The sequence below is a fragment of the Cherax quadricarinatus genome, chromosome 78 (assembly GCF_038502225.1).
Source record: "Cherax quadricarinatus isolate ZL_2023a chromosome 78, ASM3850222v1, whole genome shotgun sequence".
In the NCBI taxonomy this organism is placed as follows: Eukaryota; Metazoa; Arthropoda; class Malacostraca; order Decapoda; family Parastacidae; genus Cherax; species Cherax quadricarinatus.
Genome location: NC_091369.1, coordinates 17,913,515 through 17,934,090, shown reverse-complemented (window position 1 = coordinate 17,934,090; position 20,576 = coordinate 17,913,515). Strand labels below are relative to the sequence as shown.

At 39.9% G+C, this 20,576-nt stretch overlaps 2 protein-coding genes across 2 annotated transcripts in view; one reads left to right on the top strand and one right to left on the bottom strand.

The window, feature by feature from the left end:
- The window catches only part of LOC128701482 (inactive hydroxysteroid dehydrogenase-like protein 1), a 375,829-nt gene that overhangs the window by 140,215 nt on the left and 215,038 nt on the right, over positions 1 to 20,576 (top strand). The window lies entirely within an intron of this gene.
- LOC128701496 (uncharacterized) overlaps positions 1 to 20,576 on the bottom strand; it is a 186,708-nt gene that overhangs the window by 49,200 nt on the left and 116,932 nt on the right. The window contains exon 12 of the mRNA XM_070101522.1: positions 12,990 to 14,060. Coding sequence (XP_069957623.1) covers positions 12,990 to 14,060 — 1,071 coding nt within the window. The remainder of the gene's footprint in view (positions 1 to 12,989; positions 14,061 to 20,576) is intronic.

The following is a 20,576-nucleotide window of genomic DNA, read 5'->3' as shown; positions in this document are numbered from 1 at the left end:
TGAAAATGACATAGCATCGAGAATCAAGACTGACCCGAAACTGTTGTATAGCCACATCAGGAGGAAGACAACAGTCAAAGACCAGGTGATCAGATTAAGGACAGAAGGTGGAGAACTCACAAGAAATGATCAGGAGGTATGTGAGGAGCTGAACAGGAGATTTAAGGAAGTTTTTACAGTAGAGACAGGAAGGGCTGTGGGAAGACAGCACAGAAGGGAACATCAAGAGGGAATATACCAACAAGTGTTGGATGACATACGAACAACTGAGGAGGAGGTGAAGAAGCTCTTAAGTGACCTTGACACCTCAAAGGCGATGGGACCGGACAACATCTCCCCATGGGTCCTTAGAGAAGGAGCAGAGATGCTGTGTGTGCCTCTAACCACAATCTTCAACACATCCCTTGAAACTGGGCAACTACCTGAGAAATGGAAGACAGCTAATGTAGTCCCCATATTTAAGAAAGGAAACAGAAACGAGGCACTAAACTACAGACCTGTGTCTCTGACATGTATTGTGTGCAAAGTCATGGAGAAGATTATCAGGAGGAGAGTGGTCGAACACCTGGAAAGGAACAAGATTATAAATGAAAACCAGCATGGGTTCATGGAAGGCAAATCTTGTATCACAAACCTCCTGGAGTTTTATGACAAGGTAACAGAAGTAAGACACGAGAGAGAGGGGTGGGTAGATTGCGTTTTCCTAGACTGCAGGAAGGCCTTTGACACAGTTCCCCACAAGAGATTAGTGCAGAAGCTGGAGGATCAGGCACACGTAAAAGGAAGGGCACTGCAATGGATAAGGGAATACCTGACAGGGAGGCAGCAACGAGTCATGGTACGTGAAGAGGTATCACAGTGGGCGCCTGTTACGAGCGGGGTCCCACAGGGGTCAGTTCTAGGACCAGTGCTATTTTTGATATATGTGAACGACATGATGGAAGGAATAGACTCTGAAGTGTCCCTGTTCGCAGATGACGTGAAGTTGATGAGAAGAATTAAATCGGACGAGGATGAGGCAGGACTGCAAAGAGACCTGGAGAGGCTGGACATGTGGTCCAGTAACTGGCTTCTCGAATTCAATCCAGCCAAATGCAAAGTCATGAAGATTGGGGAGGGGCAAAGAAGACCGCAGACAGAGTATAGGCTAGGTGGACAAAGACTACAGACCTCACTCAGGGAGAAAGACCTTGGGGTGACCATAACACCGAGCACATCACCGGAGGCACACATCAACCAAATAACCGCTGCAGCATACGGGCGCCTGGCAAACCTGAGAATAGCGTTCCGATACCTTAATAAGGAATCGTTCAAGACACTGTACACTGTGTATGTTAGGCCCATACTGGAGTATGCAGCACCAGTCTGGAACCCACACCTGGTCAAGCACGTCAAGAAGTTAGAGAAAGTACAAAGGTTTGCAACAAGGCTAGTCCCAGAGCTCAAGGGAATGTCGTACGAGGAAAGGTTAAGGGAAATCGGACTGACGACACTGGAGGACAGAAGGGTCAGGGGAGACATGATAACGACATACAAGATACTGCGGGGAATAGACAAGGTGGACAGAGATAGGATGTTCCAGAGAGGGGACACAGGGACAAGGGGTCACAACTGGAAGCTGAAGACTCAGACGAGTCACAGGGACGTTAGGAAGTATTTCTTCAGTCATAGAGTTGTCAGCAAGTGGAATAGCCTAGCAAGTGAAGTAGTGGAGGCAGGAACCATACATAGTTTTAAGAAGAGGTATGACAAAGCTCAGGAAGCAGAGAGAGAGAGGATCCAGTAGCGATCAGTGAAGAGGCGGGGCCAGGAGCTGAGTCTCGACCCCTGCAACCACAATTAGGTGAGTACAATTAGGTGAGTACACACACACACACACACACACACACACACACACACACACACACACACACACACACACACACAGAGGTCAGTCAGAGCAGAACAGAACAGCAAGGGCAAGCACACACACAACTATTCTCAGAACCATACAACCTATCACACCATCCCAACACACACTACAATCCATACCCACAGCCTCCACCCAACACCGAGCTATAGAATCCCACAGTATGCTACCAGGTCTCCCACCCTCACAGGCCCCCCAAACCACAGTGTTGGAAAGGAAACTGAAGGTATGGTACACAAACGCTGATGGAATAACAAATAAGTGGGAGGAGTGGCATGAAAGAGTCAAAGAGGCATCACCGGACATCATAGCTCTCACAGAAACCAAGCTTACAGGTATGATAACAGATGCCATCTTTCCAACGGGATACCAAATCCTGAGGAAAGACAGAGGGAACAGGGGGGGTGGAGGAGTGGCATTGCTGATCAAAAATCGCTGGAATTTTGATGAGCTGGAGAGAGGAGACAGCGGAGAAGAAAGTGATTACATAGCGGGAACACTTCACTCTGGAGGTCCCAAGGTGGTAATAGCAGTGATGTATAACCCACCACAGAACAGCAGGAGGCCAAGGCAAGAGTACGACGAGAGCAATAGAGCGATGGTTGACACACTGGCTAGAGTGGCCAGAAGAGCTCATGCATGCAGGGCAAAGCTCCTGATCATGGGTGACTTTAACCACAAGGAGATCGATTGGGAGAACTTGGACCCACATGGGGGCCAAGATACATGGAGGGCTAAGATGATGGAGGTGGTACTGGAAAACTTCATGTACCAACACGTAAGGGACACTACAAGAGAGAGAGGAGAGGATGAACCAGCAAGGCTGGACTTAGTATTCACCTTGAGTAGTGCAGATATCGAGGACATCACATATGAAAGACCCCTTGGGGCCAGTGACCATGTGGTTTTAAGCTTCGAATACACAGTAGAGCTACAAGTGGAGGGAGAAGCAGGAAGGCCAGGACGAATGAAGCCAAACTACAAGAAAGGGGACTACACAGGAATGAGGAACTTCCTGAACGGGGTTCAGTGGGACAGAGAACTGGCAGGGAAGCCAGTTAATGAGATGATGGAATATGTAGCAACAAAATGCAAGGAGGCTGAGGAGAGGTTTGTACCCAAGGGTAACAGGAATAATGAAAAAGCCAGGATGAGCCCATGGTTTACCCAAAGGTGCAGGGAGGCAAAAACCAAGTGTGCTAGGGAATGGAAGAAATATAGAAGGCAAAGGACCCAGGAGAATAAGGAGAGCAGTCGTAGAGCCAGAAACGAATATGCACAGATAAGAAGGGAGGCCCAAAGACAATATGAAAATGACATAGCAGCGAAAGCCAAATCTGACCCGAAACTGTTGTACAGCCACATCAGGAGGAAAACAACAGTCAAGGACCAGGTAATCAGGCTAAGGAAGGAAGGAGGAGAGACAACAAGAAATGACCGTGAAGTATGTGAGGAACTCAACAAGAGATTCAAAGAAGTGTTCACAGAGGAGACAGAAGGGGCTCCAGAAAGACGGAGAGGTGGGGCACACCACCAAGTGCTGGACACAGTGCACACAACCGAGGAAGAAGTGAAGAGGCTTCTGAGTGAGCTAGATACCTCAAAGGCAATGGGGCCAGATAACATCTCCCCATGGGTATTGAGAGAGGGAGCAGAGGCGCTATGTGTACCCCTAACAACAATATTCAATACATCTATCGAAACAGGGAGATTGCCTGAGGCATGGAAGACAGCAAATGTAGTCCCAATCTTTAAAAAAGGAGACAGACATGAAGCATTAAACTACAGACCAGTGTCACTGACATGTATAGTATGCAAAATCATGGAGAAGATTATCAGGAGAAGAGTGGTGGAACACCTAGAAAGGAATGATCTCATCAACAGCAGCCAACATGGTTTCAGGGACGGGAAATCCTGTGTCACAAACCTACTGGAGTTCTATGACATGGTGACAGCAGTAAGACAAGAGAGAGAGGGGTGGGTGGATTGCATTTTCTTGGACTGCAAGAAGGCGTTTGACACAGTTCCACACAAGAGATTGGTGCAAAAACTGGAGGACCAAGCAGGGATAACAGGGAAGGCACTACAATGGATCAGGGAATACTTGTCAGGAAGACAGCAGCGAGTCATGGTACGTGGCGAGGTGTCAGAGTGGGCACCTGTGACCAGCGGGGTCCCACAGGGGTCAGTCCTAGGACCAGTGCTGTTTCTGGTATTTGTGAACGACATGACGGAAGGAATAGACTCTGAGGTGTCCCTGTTTGCAGATGACGTGAAGTTGATGAGAAGAATTCACTCGATCGAAGACCAGGCAGAACTACAAAGGGATCTGGACAGGCTGCAGACCTGGTCCAGCAATTGGCTCCTGGAGTTCAATCCCACCAAGTGCAAAGTCATGAAGATTGGGGAAGGGCAAAGAAGACCGCAGACGGAGTACAGTCTAGGGGGCCAGAGACTACAAACCTCACTCAAGGAAAAAGATCTTGGGGTGAGTATAACACCAGGCACATCTCCTGAAGCGCACATCAACCAAATAACTGCTGCAGCATATGGGCGCCTAGCAAACCTCAGAACAGCATTCCGACATCTTAATAAGGAATCGTTCAGGACCCTGTACACCGTGTACGTTAGGCCCATATTGGAGTATGCGGCACCAGTTTGGAACCCACACCTAGCCAAGCACGTAAAGAAACTAGAGAAAGTGCAAAGGTTTGCAACAAGACTAGTCCCAGAGCTAAGAGGTATGTCCTACGAGGAGAGGTTAAGGGAAATCAACCTGACGACACTGGAGGACAGGAGAGATAGGGGGGACATGATAACGACATACAAAATACTGAGAGGAATTGACAAGGTGGACAAAGACAGGATGTTCCAGAGATTGGACACAGTAACAAGGGGACACAGTTGGAAGTTGAAGACACAGATGAATCACAGGGATGTTAGGAAGTATTTCTTCAGCCACAGAGTAGTCAGTAAGTGGAATAGTTTGGGAAGCGATGTAGTGGAGGCAGGATCCATACATAGCTTTAAGCAGAGGTATGATAAAGCTCACGGCTCAGGGAGAGTGACCTAGTAGCGATCAGTGAAGAGGCGGGGCCAGGAGCTCGGACTCGACCCCCGCAACCTCAACTAGGTGAGTACAATATAATTAAGATATATCAGCGTCTAGGGTTTGAAGCCGATCCGAGGTGACATCACCTAATTAATGCATGGGAAGTAATTTTCCTAAAAATTGGCAGATTAAAGCTTAAACAACAAACATTTCTCTATTAAAATTCACCATATATGAAAGTTTAAAGCCTATCAACATAGGTATTCTTCTATTATTACCCAGAATCCAACATCCTCAGATATTTTTGTCTATGTTATTAAATCGCCAAATTTGAATTTACATAAACTCAGCTTACTGGATACTAAACTGTGAGTAATCTGCAGCACTTCTTAAAATCTGCAGCATTTCTTAAAATCTGCAGCATTTCTGAAAATCTGCAGCATTTCTGAAAATCTGCAGCATTTCTGAAAATCTGCAGCATTTCTTAAAATCTGAAGCATTTCTTAAAATCTGCAGCATTTCCTGCAGCAAAAATCTGAAGCAGCAGCATTTCTGAAAATCTGCAGCATTTCTGAAAATCTGCAGCATTTCTTAAAATCTGAAGCATTTCTTAAAATCTGCAGCATTTCTTAAAATCTGCAGCATTTCTTAAAATTTGCAACATTTCTTAAAATCTGCAGCATTTCCTAAAATCTGCAGCATTTCTTAAAATCTGAAGCATTTCTTAAAATCTGCAACATTTCTTAAAATTTGTAGCATTTCTTAAAATCTGCAGCATTTCTTAAAATCTGTAGCATTTCTTAAAATATGCAGCATTTCTTAAAATCTGTAAGATTTCTTAAAATCTGCAGCATTTCTTATAAATCTGCAGCATTTCTTAAAATCTGCACCATTTCTTAAAATCTTCAGTATTTCTTAAAATCTGCACCATTTCTTAAAATCTTCAGTATTTCTTAAAATCTGCAGCATTTCTTAAAATCTGCAGCATTTCTTAAAATCTGAAGCATTTCTTAAAATCTGAAGCATTTCTTAAAATCTTCAGTATTTCTTAAAATCTGCAGCATTTCTTAAAATCTAAAGCATTTCTTAAAATCGGTAGCATTTCTTAAAATCTGAAGCATTTCTTAAAATCTGAAGCATTTCTTAAAATCTAAAGCATTTCTTAAAATCTGCACCATTTCTTAAAATCTTCAGTATTTCTTAAAATCTGCAGCATTTCTTAAAATCTGCAGCATTTCTTGAAATCTGAAGCATTTCTTAAAATCTGAAGCATTTCTTAAAATCTAAAGCATTTCTTAAAATCGGTAGCATTTCTTAAAATCTGCACCATTTCTTAAAATCTGCAGTATTTCTTAAAATCTGTAGCATTTCTTAAAATCTGAAGCATTTCTTAAAATCTGCACCATTTCTTAAAATCTGCAGTATTTCTTAAAATCTGTAGCATTTCTTAAAATCTGAAGCATTTCTTAAAATCTGCAGCATTTCTTATAATCTGAAGCATTTCTTAAAATCTGCAGGATTTCTTAAAATCTGAAACTGTCCATAAGAGGTTAACTCAAATATAATTAATGTGATTTTAACTAAAGGGAATAATTTCAAACTAGTTTACACATATAATTTGCGCCTGCATATTTTGACTAGACTCTTCACCTGCATATTTTGACTAGACTCTTCACCTGCATATTTTGACTAGACTCTTCACCTGCATATTTTAACTAGACTCTTCACCTGCATATTTTGACTAGACTCTTCACCTGCATATTTTAACTAGACTCTTCACCTGCATATTTTAACTAGACTTTTCACCTGCATATTTTAACTAGACTTTTCACCTGCATATTTTAACTAGACTTTTCACCTGCATATTTTAACTAGACTCTTCACCTGCATATTTTGACTAGACTCTTCACCTGCATATTTTAACTAGACTCTTCACCTGCATATTTTGACTAGACTCTTCACCTGCATATTTTGACTAGACTCTTCACCTGCATATTTTAACTAGACTCTTCACCTGCATATTTTAACTAGACTCTTCACCTGCATATTTTGACTAGACTCTTCACCAGCAAATTTTGATTAGACTCTTCACCTGCATATTTTAACTAGACTCTTCACCTGCATATTTTGACTAGACTCTTCACCTGCATATTTTGACTAGACTCTTCACCTGCATATTTTAACTAGACTCTTCACCTGCATATTTTAACTAGACTCTTCACCTGCATATTTTAACTAGACTCTTCACCTGCATATTTTGACTAGACTCTTCACCTGCATATTTTGACTAGACTCTTCACCTGCATATTTTGACTAGACTCTTCACATGCATATTTTGATTAGACTCTTCACCTGCATATTTTAACTAGACTCTTCATCAGCATATTTTGACTTGACTCTTCACCTGCATATTTTAACTAGACTCTTCACTTGCATATTTTAACTAGACTCTTCACCTGCATATTTTGACTAGACTCTTAAGCTTCACTTAACTAGTATACAACATTTCTTAATGCAAGAAGCTGTGCAAATAATGTTTGTCGGAAGTTATGTGATTTATTCCATGAAACTTGCGATTGGCTGTATAATTTTCGTCACTGGACACCTGCAGGAATCGGGTTCAATTCCTGGCGAAGGGTGGAAACATTGGTCGTGTTTCCTTACATCGGTTGTCTATGTTCACCCATCAGTAAAGTGCAGTAAGTGTAGATAATACCCATAGTCCACCGTTAGTGTTATACGTATTGTCATAAATTTGTGCCCCCCTAAAATTCTAATACCCCAACTACTTTTGATTGTCATTGTTGTATTCAACGACCATTCTACCTCATAGTCTTAATTGTGTTTAATATCTACAGAATCTATCTCCTTTTTTACAACTTACCGCATCACTGTTCTATCTTATTTTATTATAAACTAACCATAACTTGTCCTCAATAATTCTACCTCACTTTAAGAAGTACTCAATTGCCCAATTTTATTCTAAAATCCCTATTATTGCCGAATTTTGCTTTAAACTATATTGACCAAACTTATTGTAAACTTCTTTTATTGACCACTTTTATTCAATACTTTTTTAAACTAGTATTTTCAACTACAACTTTTATATTATCCTGTCTACCATCTTACTAGCATATTATAACCAAGTCATTGTCATTTTTATTTTTATCATTTTTTTATTATTCTTTTGCTACCTTAACTTGTGTATTTTATCCTGTCAATTTAAATGTAAACTCATTCTTGCTCAATACATAGTCAATACCAAATTCACTATATTAGACCATAGTGCAATTACTAGTGAGAGACTGGTGCTATTTTTAATTTGTATTTTTATATTATTAGATTAAACCTAGTTGTACTATAGCTCATTCTAGCTCAAAACATAGACTCCACAAAAGTCATTATATTAGACCTTAGTGCAATTACAAGTGAGAGTCTTGTTCTATTTTTAATTTGTATTTTTATATTACTAGTTTATACCTAGTTGTACTTTAGTTCATTCCAGCACAACACATAGACAACATCAACTTCATTATGTGTAGTAGTGACTATACTCTATATGACCAAAATACTCTAGCTATATACTTATCCAAACTTCCCACCACTACAGATATCAGTACTAGAACTCAACACACAACTCAGGATATAAATAACCATAATTTAAACCTAGAAGATGATTGATCACGTTGACCCTGATCTAAACCTCCATAATCTGACACCCAATCAAAACCTATTGGAAAGTAACTGCCTTTATTACACAGCATCACAAGCCAGCACTATCCTAAACAATGCTAAAAGTCTATCAGTACTTAACTACAACATCAGGTCCTTAAGCAAACACTATGATGACCTCCTGGCACTCCTTGAATCACTAAAGACACCCTTCTCCTGCATTATTCTTACTGAGACCTGGCTTAAGCAGGACACAATAGATATCTACCCTCTACCAGGATACACAGCAATTCACAACTGCAGACCAAACCAAGTTGGGGGTGGTATTGCAATCTATTACTCTAACCAATTATCTTGTATTAGCACCACTTGCTTTAGTGATGAATATGGGGAATACATTTTTGCTAATTTTACTGTAAAAAACCTTAAGACACCTATAACAATCGGTGCCATTTACCGGATACCTCACACAAACATCCCAAATTTCAGTGAGAAATTAAAGTCACTAATAACAAACAGACAAATGAATAAGCACCACCTTCTCTTAGCTGGAGACTTCAACATCAACCTTGGCTTACTAGATGATCAGCCTGTAACTGATTTCATCAACAATATGAACAACACACTTCTCATACCAACAATAACTAAACCAACCAGGCTCACTGAGACAAGTGCAACCATAATAGACCACATATGGACCAATATACTAGCCCCCCTTAAATCAGGGATAATCACAGATAGCACTACAGACCACTACCCTACCTTCCTCCTGACAAACATTAGTAAACCACCACTTGAATACAACAAAGTCTCATTTAGACTCCATGACGAGGCCTCAATAAGGAAGTTCACAGCTGACCTAGAGACTGTTGACTGGCCTACAGAATTCTCCAAGGCCAATGGTATTGATGACTGGACAGACATTTTTCTTAACAAATTACTTAGACTATACAACAAACATTGTCCTATAAAAACGAAACAGATCACAAACAAACGGCTTGGTTGCCCATGGCTAACCAGCACCATTCTGAAATCCATTGACAAGAAACACCAATATGAAAAGCAATATAGACAGGGCTTAATACACAAAGATATTCTTAAACACTATTCATCAGTTCTCACCAAAGTAATAAAGAAAGCCAAACAACTATACTACTCCAGTAGATTCACAGACACTAGAGGAGATATAAAAAAGACCTGGAAAACACTCTCTCAGATTCTAGGGACCCACAAACTGAAAAAAAACAAGAATATTGTCCTAACTAAACCTAATGAAACACCACTACATCCCACTGACACAGCTAACAAGATAAACGACTTCTTCTCAACCATAGGATCTAATCTCGCCAATAAAATCCCACATACCAATGCCCATGCCGGGGACTACCTAGATGGGAATTTCCCAAATTCCTTCTATCTTGCACCAACTGAGCCCACGGAAGTCACCGAGATTATAAAGTCACTTAAAAATAACTCAGGGAATCTGTCTCATGTCCCACCATTACTGTACAAGCGAGCGGCCCATGTCCTTTCGCATGCTATTTCATTACTTTTTAACAAGTCACTAGAAACTAGCACCTTCCCGAAACTACTCAAGATGGCAAGGGTTACACCAATACATAAAGGTGGTGACCCTACAGACTTAAACAACTATAGGCCAATATCAAACTTACCATTGCTATCCAAAATCTTTGAGAAACTCGTGCACAGGAGACTATATTCATTTATAACGGCACAAAACATACTCAACCCCTGCCAATTTGGATTCAGGAAAAATAAAAGCACTAATGATGCAATCATAAAAATGCTAGATCTGCTTTACACAGCATTGGAAAATAAGGAATATCCACTAGGAATTTTTATTGACCTAAGAAAAGCTTTTGACACAGTAGACCACGACATCCTACTCCACAAACTTGACCATTACGGTATAAGAGGCCATGCGCTTGCTTATTTCAAATCTTACCTTACTAATAGGTATCAGTATGTCACCATTAAAGACACAGCATCAACAACACGGCCACTTGATACTGGAGTTCCGCAGGGAAGTGTCCTTGGTCCCCTGCTCTTCCTCATATACATCAATGATCTTCCAAACGTATCCCAACACCTGAAACCCATTCTCTTTGCTGACGACACGACTTATGTCATCTCTCACCCTAATCTTGCCACCCTCAACACCATTGTTAACGAGGAGCTGATCAAAATATCGACTTGGATGACAGCCAATAAACTTACGCTTAACACTGACAAAACCTACTATATTATGTTTGGTAGCAGAGCAGGAGATGCACAAATTAACATTAAGATCGACAACACTCTAATTACCAGACATAATGAGGGCAAATTCCTAGGCCTATACCTTGACAACAACCTGAATTTCAGCACCCATATCCAACACATAACCAAAAAAGTATCCAAAACGGTTGGGATCCTCTCCAAGATACGATACTACGTGCCGCAAAATGCCCTTCTCACACTATACCACTCACTTATTTATCCATACCTCACCTATGCTATTTGTGCTTGGGGATCAACTGCAGCAACACACCTAAAGCCAATAATAACCCAACAAAAAGCTGCAGTAAGAATAATCACTAAATCCCATCCCTGGCAACACCCCCCCCCCCACTCTTCATAGATCTAAACTTACTCCCTGTTCAGTACATCCACACTTACTACTGTGCAATCTACATCTACAGGACCTTAAACTCCAATATCAACCTTGACCTAAAACGCTTTCTTGATAGTTGTGACAGAACCCACAGGCATAACACCAGACACAAACATCTCTATGACATTCCCCGTGTCCGACTAAACCTTTACAAAAATTCAATGTATGTCAAAGGCCCTAAAATCTGGAACACCCTACCTGAGAACTCTAGAACTGCAGACACATTCATCACCTTCAAAACTACCATTAGAAAACATCTTATCTCCCTGATACACCCCATCAACTAACTACACGAATACCACCTGGTGGTTCACACTTACACTCACTCACCCATTTGACCATAAACAGAAATATTAATCTCAATCTTAAAATAATGAATCCTGTGATACTCCAATACTGAAACTATGTACTGTGCCAAAACAAAAGCATTCACATTGCTAAACTCACAAACTAGTATTTAGTCACTTAGCCATAATACCAACTTACCTCATAATTTGTAATATTTTAAAATTAAGAATTAAACTAAGTCTGCCCGAAATGCCTAGCCATGCTAGGTGTTCTAGTGGTACACTCTGTAATCATTATTTTACTACATGTAAACCACACAATAACCAAATTCTGTAAACTCAGCATTGTAATCCTTATAGAGAATAAACTTTGAATTTGAATTTGAATTTGAATCTGCATGAGGCTGTCATCTGCTGAGGACGCGGTTAACCTCCAAGAAGATATAAACAAAGTTTTCCAGTGGGCAACGGTAAACAATATGATGTTCAATGAGGACAAATTCCAACTACTCCGTTATGGAAAACTGGAGGAGATAATAACTAGAACAGAGTATACTACTGACTCCGGCCATACAATAGAGCGGAAAAATAATGTAAGGGACCTGGGAGTAGTAATGTCTGAGGATCTCACTTTCAAGGATCACAACAGTGCCACGATCGCACGTGCAAAGAAAATGATAGGATGGATAATGAGAACTTTCAAAACGAGAGATGCCAAGCCCATGATGATCCTTTTCAAATCACTTGTTCTCTCTAGGCTGGAATACTGCTGTACATTAACATCTCCATTCAAAGCAGGTGAAATCGCAGATCTAGAGAGTGTACAGAGATCCTTTACTGCACGTATAAGTTCTGTCAAGCACCTTAACTACTGGGAACGCTTGGAAGCACTTGACTTGTACTCGTTGGAACGCAGGAGGGAGAGATATATCATAATCTACACTTGGAAAATCTTGGAAGGAATGGTCCCAAATCTGCACACAGAAATCACTCCCTACGAAAGTAAAAGACTGGGCAGGCGATGCAAAATGCCCCAATAAAAAGTAGGGGCGCCATTGGTACACTAAGGGAAAACACCATAAGTGTCCGGGGCCCAAAACTGTTCAACAGCCTCCCATCAAGCATTAGGGGAATTGCCAATAAACCCCTGGCTGCCTTCAAGAGAGAGCTGGACAGATACCTAAAGTCAGTGCCGGATCAGCCGGGCTGTGGCTCGTACGTTGGACTGCGTGCGGCCAGCAGTAACAGCCTAGTTGATCAGGCCCTGATCCATCGGGAGGCCTGGTCATGGACCGGGCCGCGGGGGCGTTGATCCCCGGAATAACCTCCAGGTAACCTACCAAAAAAACAAAAAAAAAAAAAAAGAGGAATCTAAAATACGAAGTAACTGGTTACCGTTATACACTACAAGCTTGGTGTACACTAGAAGCTTGGTGTACACTAGAAGCTTGGTGTACACTAGAAGCTTGGTGTACACTAGAAGCTTGGTGTACACTACAAGCTTGGTGTACACTAGAAGCTTGGTGTACACTAGAAGCTTGGTGTACACTAGAAGCTTGGTGTACACTACAAGCTTGGTGTAAACTACAAGCTTGGTGTGCACTAGAAGCTTGGTGTACACTACAAGCTTGGTGTGCACTAGAAGCTTGGTGTACACTAGAAGCTTGGTGTACACTAGAAGCTTGGTGTACACTACAAGCTTGGTGTAAACTACAAGCTTGGTGTGCACTAGAAGCTCGGTGTACACTACAAGCTTGGTGTACACTAGAAGTTTGGTGTACACTACAAGCTTGGTGTACACTAGAAGCTTGGTGTACACTAGAAGCTTGGTGTACACTAGAAGCTTGGTGTGCACTAGAAGCTTGGTGTACACTACAAGCTTGGTGTGCACTAGAAGCTTGGTGTACACTACAAGCTTGGTGTACACTACAAGCTTGGTGTACACTACAAACTTGGTGTACACTAGAAGCTTGATGTACACTACAAGCTTGGTGTACACTACAAGCTTGGTGTACACTACAAGCTTGGTGTACACTACAAGCTTGGTGTACACTACAAGCTTGGTGTACACTGCAAGCTTGGTGTACACTAGAAGCTTGATGTACACTACAAGCTTGGTGTACACTACAAGCTTGGTGTACACTACAAGCTTGGTGTACACTACAAGCTTGGTGTACACTACAAGCTTGGTGTACACTACAAGCTTGGTGTACACTACAAGCTTGGTGTACACTACAAGCTTGGTGTACACTAGAAGCTTGATGCACACTACAAGCTTGGTGTACACTACAAGCTTGGTGTACACTACAAGCTTGGTGTGCACTACAAGCTTGGTGTACACTACAAGCTTGGTGTACACTACAAGCTTGGTGTACACTACAAGCTTGGTGTACACTACAAGCTTGGTGTACACTACAAGCTTGGTGTACACTACAAGCTTGGTGTACACTACAAGCTTGGTGTACACTACAAGCTTGGTGTGCACTACAAGCTTTGGTGTACACTACAAGCTTGGTGTACACTACAAGCTTGGTGTACACTACAAGCTTGGTGTACACTACAAGCTTGGTGTACACTACAAGCTTGGTGTACACTACAAGCTTGGTGTACACTACAAGCTTGGTGTACACTACAAGCTTGGTGTACACTACAAGCTTGGTGTACACTACAAGCTTGGTGTACACTACAAGCTTGGTGTACACTACATAAATGCATAATTTATATAATAGTTTATTATAGAAAAAAACAACTGGAGAGCAGATGGAAACGCTAGAACATTACAGCATAATACAGGATAAATTAACCGAGAGGCATATATGTATATCTCTATACATTCACGCTGATAGCTTACATTAATCCCTTTGTATTGAATTAAATATTCTTGACTGGTGGTGAGCAAGTGGTAATCTGGATATATGTCCTTCGTGTAGCCGAAAAAAAAATAATCCTAATTAAGCAACCAGTCAATATTTTAGGCTAAAAGACTGAGTCAAGCATGCATAATAGTCACGGAAATTTGTTTTCACCTATATAATTGCTGCCTCATTCAAAATTTAATTAGTTTCAGCAGATGTGCTCAGCCTATTAGCTCAATAAATAATATAATGTACTGAAAAAGATCGTAAGGCGACTTCGTCATGGAATGTAATATATATATATATATATATATATATATATATATATATATATATATATATATATATATATATATATATATATATATATATGTATATATATATATGTATATATATATATATATATATATATATATATATATATATATATATATATATATATATATATATATATATATATATATATATATATATATATATATATTATATATATATATATATATATATATATATATATATATATATATATATATATATATATATATATATATATATATATATATATATATATATATATATATATATATATATATATATATATATATATATATATATATATATATATATATATATATATATATATATATATATATATATATATATATATATATATATATATATATATATATATGCAAAACAACCACTCTGAAAAAATAGAGAAATTCCAAGCGCTTTCGTGACTACTCACATTATCAAGGAACTATCATAGTTCCTTGATAATGTGAGTAGTCACGAAAGCGCTTGGAATTTCTCTATTTTTTCAGAGTGGTTGTTTTGCATATTCCGAAATCACCTGTTTACTGTGATCTTATTGCATATATATATATATATATATATATATATATATATATATATATATATATATATATATATATATATATATATATATATATATATATATATATATATATATATATATATATATATATATATAAGCTGTATATATATATATATATATATATATATATATATATATATATATATATATATATATATATATATATATATATATATATATATATATATATATATATATATATATATATATATATATATAAGTACCACACAGTGCTGATCTTCCTGTACCTACACCTCCAGAAAGAAGTCAACCGTCAGAAGAAGAAACCAGCAAATCAGAAAATGATGAGCACAGTGACCAAGACTATGATCTCACAGATGCAGTTGTTGGGAGGAATCCTTACTACCCAAACTAAACTGACCTCAATAACCTTATCAGAGATCTTGGTTTGACAAAGTCAAATGCAAGGCTTTTGATTTCAAGCCTCAAGGAGTGAGACTTGGTGGATGAAAGTGTTCAAGTGACAAGCCATAGAAAGTGTCACCAACATTTCTCAACCTTCTTCACTAATGAAGACAGGTTGTGCTACAGGAATGATGTATCTAGCCTGTTGGATGCAATTGGAATTGCATGCAATTTAGATGACAGCTCCTCCAGAAGCCTAAAAGCTGTACTTCTGCACAATGGAAACAAGTAACCATGTCTTCCCTTGGCTCATTCAGTGAATCTTATGGTCCATATCCTTGATGCTCATCTTGACAATTTCAAGAAGAATATGGCAGCATATTCAGAAGAGCAAGAGGAGAGCTTCCACTAAGATTTATAATGGACTTTGAATACAGATATCAGGGATCTTGTAAACATGATAGGAGACTTCATTTGGGGATGTAAACGGGAAAATGATTTGTTGTTGCTCGCAAATCTATTTATTATTTATTATTAAAGATTCGCCTTCATTCTCCCGGCCCGGGCCTTTTCCAAGTGGTGGTCCGGCCTTGGCTCCCTGTCTTGGGAGTGTCTGAGACCTAAGTCTCCCATGGGAGGAGGTACAAGTACCTCCTCGTCTTTGGGACCAACTGTCCCCAGGCCTAGCCACAAGCTAGGACTCTCTGGGAATGACAGTCTTGTGAGCTGAAAGCTCGGGCTCAGGCACCATACCCTGCCCTAGAAGGGCTGGGTATGGTGTCGATCAACCTTCTAGGCTGGGTACACAAATAACCCGCACATAAAAGACAGAAGCTTACGACGACGTTTCGGTCCGACTTGGACCATTGACAAAGTCACGACTTTGTCAATGGTCCAAGTCGGACCGAAACGTCGTCGTAAGCTTCTGTCTTTTATGTGCGGGTTATTTGTGTATCGTTCCAGTCACGGTATTGTGCCTTTTTGTTATTTATTCTAGGCTGGGCATGGTGTCGATGCAAATCTATTTCTAACTTTGTAAATATATTTCAGAAAGCTTAAAATAAAATTTGTGTATTTTTTTATTTATGTAAATTTTATTTATTATATTATTTTTTTCACCCAAAACTAGTAAAAAATATTGAAATGTAGCCATTTTCTTTGTCAAAAATTCACCCTGTAAGCCGCAAATGCAAAGTTTAAAAGGAATAATGGGCATTTTCTACTGTTTTGCAATAAAAGAACTTGGAAAATAACACTTACTTGCAAGGAACAAAAATTATTATTATTATTATTATTATTATTATTATTATTATTATTATTATTATTATTATTGTTGTTGTTGTTGTTGTTGTTGTTGTTGTTGTTATTTTATTATTATTATTATTATTATTATTATTATTATTATTATTATTATTATTATTATTATTATTATTATTATTAATAGATTAATTATCATCACTATTATTATTGTTAGTAGTAGTAGTATAAAACTAATTTTATTATCATTATTAAGAGAAATATTGATGCCTCGATATATTCCTTTCGGTGTTTTGATGCTTTTATTGGGCTATTGATACAAGGAATTGTAGCTACCATTCTCTTTATCAGATCAAACCTGATAATCTGTCATTGATCAGAACTGTATAAATTCTCTGGGATCTGGGGAGTCTTATGAATATAATGTTAATTCTGTTTTGTGCAAAATAGGCGGTAACATATCCCTCAGCAATGGTAACTTTAAACGCAGTGTTAACCTTTTAGTGTAATTATAGTCAATTATTGCGATAATTACCTATTAGCAAGGTGCGATAGTTAACTATTAGCAAGGTATAAATCTGTAGTGGAGGGAAGGCGAGGTAGAGGTCGACCTAGGAAAGGTTGGAGGTGAGGGGGTAAAGGAGGTTTTGTCATAAGAACATAAGAAAGAAGGAACACTGCAACAGGCCTACTGACCCATGCGAAGCAGGTCCATGCCACCCCCAGCCTAGAACAATGACCACCTAGTCAGGTCACTTCCACTTAAGGAAGGAGCACGGCACCAGACCTGGTAGCACAAGCTAGTCAGGTCCAACTCACACCCACCCACACCCACTCATGTATTTATCCAACCTATTTTTAAAACTACACAAGGTCTTAGCTTCTATGACGGTACTCGGGAGTTTGTTCCACTCATCCACAACTCTATTACCAAACCAGTGCTTTCCTATGTCCTTCCTGAATCTGAACTTTTCCAACTTGAAACCATTGCTGCGAGTCCTGTCTTGGCTGGATATTTTCAGCACGCTATTTACATCCCCTTTATTTATTCCTGTTTTCCATTTATACACCTCAATCATATCCCCCCTAATTCTACGCCTTTCTAGAGAGTGCAGATTCAGGGCCCTCAGTCTATCCTCATAGGGAAGATTTCTGATACATGGGATCAACTTTGTCATCCTCCTCTGTACGTATTTATCAATTTATGTCTTTCAAGATGGCTACGAATTGCCTCTACAATTGTTGATTCCATAAATTTTGTCATTATGGAGGTAAGGTTTATTGGTCTATTGTTTCAAGCAAAGGACCTGTCACCTGCCTTGTAAATAGGTATTACATTCGCCATTTTCCACTTGTCAGGCACTATGCTAGTTTGTAGTGATATGTTGAAAAGATTAGCCAAATGTATGCTAAGTTCCTCTTTGCATTCCTTTAACACCCTTGCAAACAATTCATCAGGACCTGGGGATTTGTTAGGTTTTAATTTCTCTATTTGTCTGAGGACCATGTCACTAGTTATCGCAATCGTGCATAGTTTATTATCGTCCTGTTCTACATAATTTATTATTTCTGGAATTTCGCTAGTATCTTCCTAAGTGAAAACTGAGAGGAAGTAAGAATTGAAAAATTCACACATCCTTATCACTGTCAGTGATCTGACCAGAGTTACTCTTAAGTGGGCCTATCTTGTCCCTAATCTTACTTCTGTATACCTGAAAGAACCCTTTTGGGTTAGTCTTCGAAGCCCTTGCGACCTTAGCCTCATAATCCCTTTTTGCTTTTCTTATCCTTTTTTTTTATTTCTCTCTTTAATTGAAAATATTGATTTCTTAACCGCCAATCCCCTCTTTTGATACGCCTATGTATGCCTCTCTTTTGGCCAATGAGATGTTTTAGTGTATTGTTCATCCATTTGGGATCATTTTTGTTAGATCTAATTTCCATATTCGATCACTGATTTAATTTTCGAGGTTAATAATGGTAGAATGACTGACAAACTGTTAGGTAAATGTACACAGAGGCAACTAATGTGACACTATTTTGACAACGTATCGCTCTCCAGGAACTTTGTCAAGCCAGCTTGCCAAAGCTCCTGGAGACCGAAACGTTGCAATAATAAAATGTCACATTAGTTGCATCTGTGTCCATTTACCTAACTTCTTTCAGTAGTTTTAGCTCCATTAATAATTTCATAACTTCTCGATGGGGAAGGGTGTCTTCAAGAAGGATGGGTAAGATGGGGAAGGTAGAAGGATGGGTAAGATGGGGAAGGAAGAAGGATGGGTAAGATGGGGAAGGAAGAAGGATGGGTAAGATGGGGAAGGTAGAAGGATGGGTAAGATGGGGAAGGTAGAAGGATGGGTAAGATGGGGAAGGTAGAAGGATGGGTAAGATGGGGAAGGTAGAAGGATGGGTAAGATGGGGAAGGTAGAAGGATGGGTAAGATGGGGAAGGTAGAAGGAGGGGTAAGATGGGGAAGGAAGAAGGATGGGTAAGATGGGGAAGGTAGAAGGATGGGTAAGATGGGGAAGGTAGAAGGATGGGTTGTGTGTGTGTGTGTGTGTGTGTGTGTGTGTGTGTGTGTGTGTGTGTGTGTGTGTGTGTGTGTGTGTGTGTGTGTGTGTGTGTGTGTGTGTGTGTGTGTGTGTGTGTGTGTGTGTGTGTGTACTCACCTATTTGTACTCACCTATTTGTGGTTGCAGGGGTCGAGTCTTAGCTCCTGGCCCCGCCTCTTCACCGGTTGCTACTGGGTCCTCTCTCTCCCCGCTCCATGAGCTTTATCAAACCTCGTCTTAAAACTATGTATGGTTCCTGCCTCCACTACATCACTTTCTAGGCTATTCCACTGCCTGACAACTCTATGACTGAAGAAATACTTCCTAATATCTCTCTGACTCATCTGTGTCTTCAACTTCCAATTGTGACCTCTTGTTTCTGTGTCCCCTCCCTGGAACATCCTGTCTTTGTCCACCTTGTCTATTCCGCGCAGTATTTTATATGTCGTTATCATGTCTCCCCTGACCCTCCTGTCCTCTAGTGTCGTCAGGCCGATTTCCCTTAACCTTTCTTCATAAGACATTCCCCTTAGCTCTGGAACTAACCTTGTCGCAAACCTTTGCACTTTCTCTAGTTTCTTGACGTGCTTTATCAAGTGCGGGTTCCAAACAGGTGCTGCATACTCCAGTATGGGCCTGACGTACACGGTGTACAGTGTCTTGAACGATTCCTTATTAAGGTATCGGAACGCTGTTCTCAGGTTTGCCAGGCGCCCATATGCTGCAGCAGTTACCTGGTTGATGTGTGCTTCCGGAGACATGCTCGGTGTTATACTCACTCCAAGATCTTTCTCCTTGAGCGAGGTTTGCAGTCTTTGGCCACCTAGCCTATACTCTGTCTGCGGTCTTCTGTGCCCTTCCCCTATCTTCATGACTTTGCATTTGGCGGGATTAAATTCGAGAAGCCAGTTGCTGGACCAGGTGTCCAGTCTGTCCAGGTCTCTTTGAAGTCCTGCCCGGTCCTCATCTGATTTAATTCTCCTCATTAACTTCACATCGTCTGCGAACAGGGACACTTCTGAGTCTAACCCTTCCATCATGTCGTTCACAT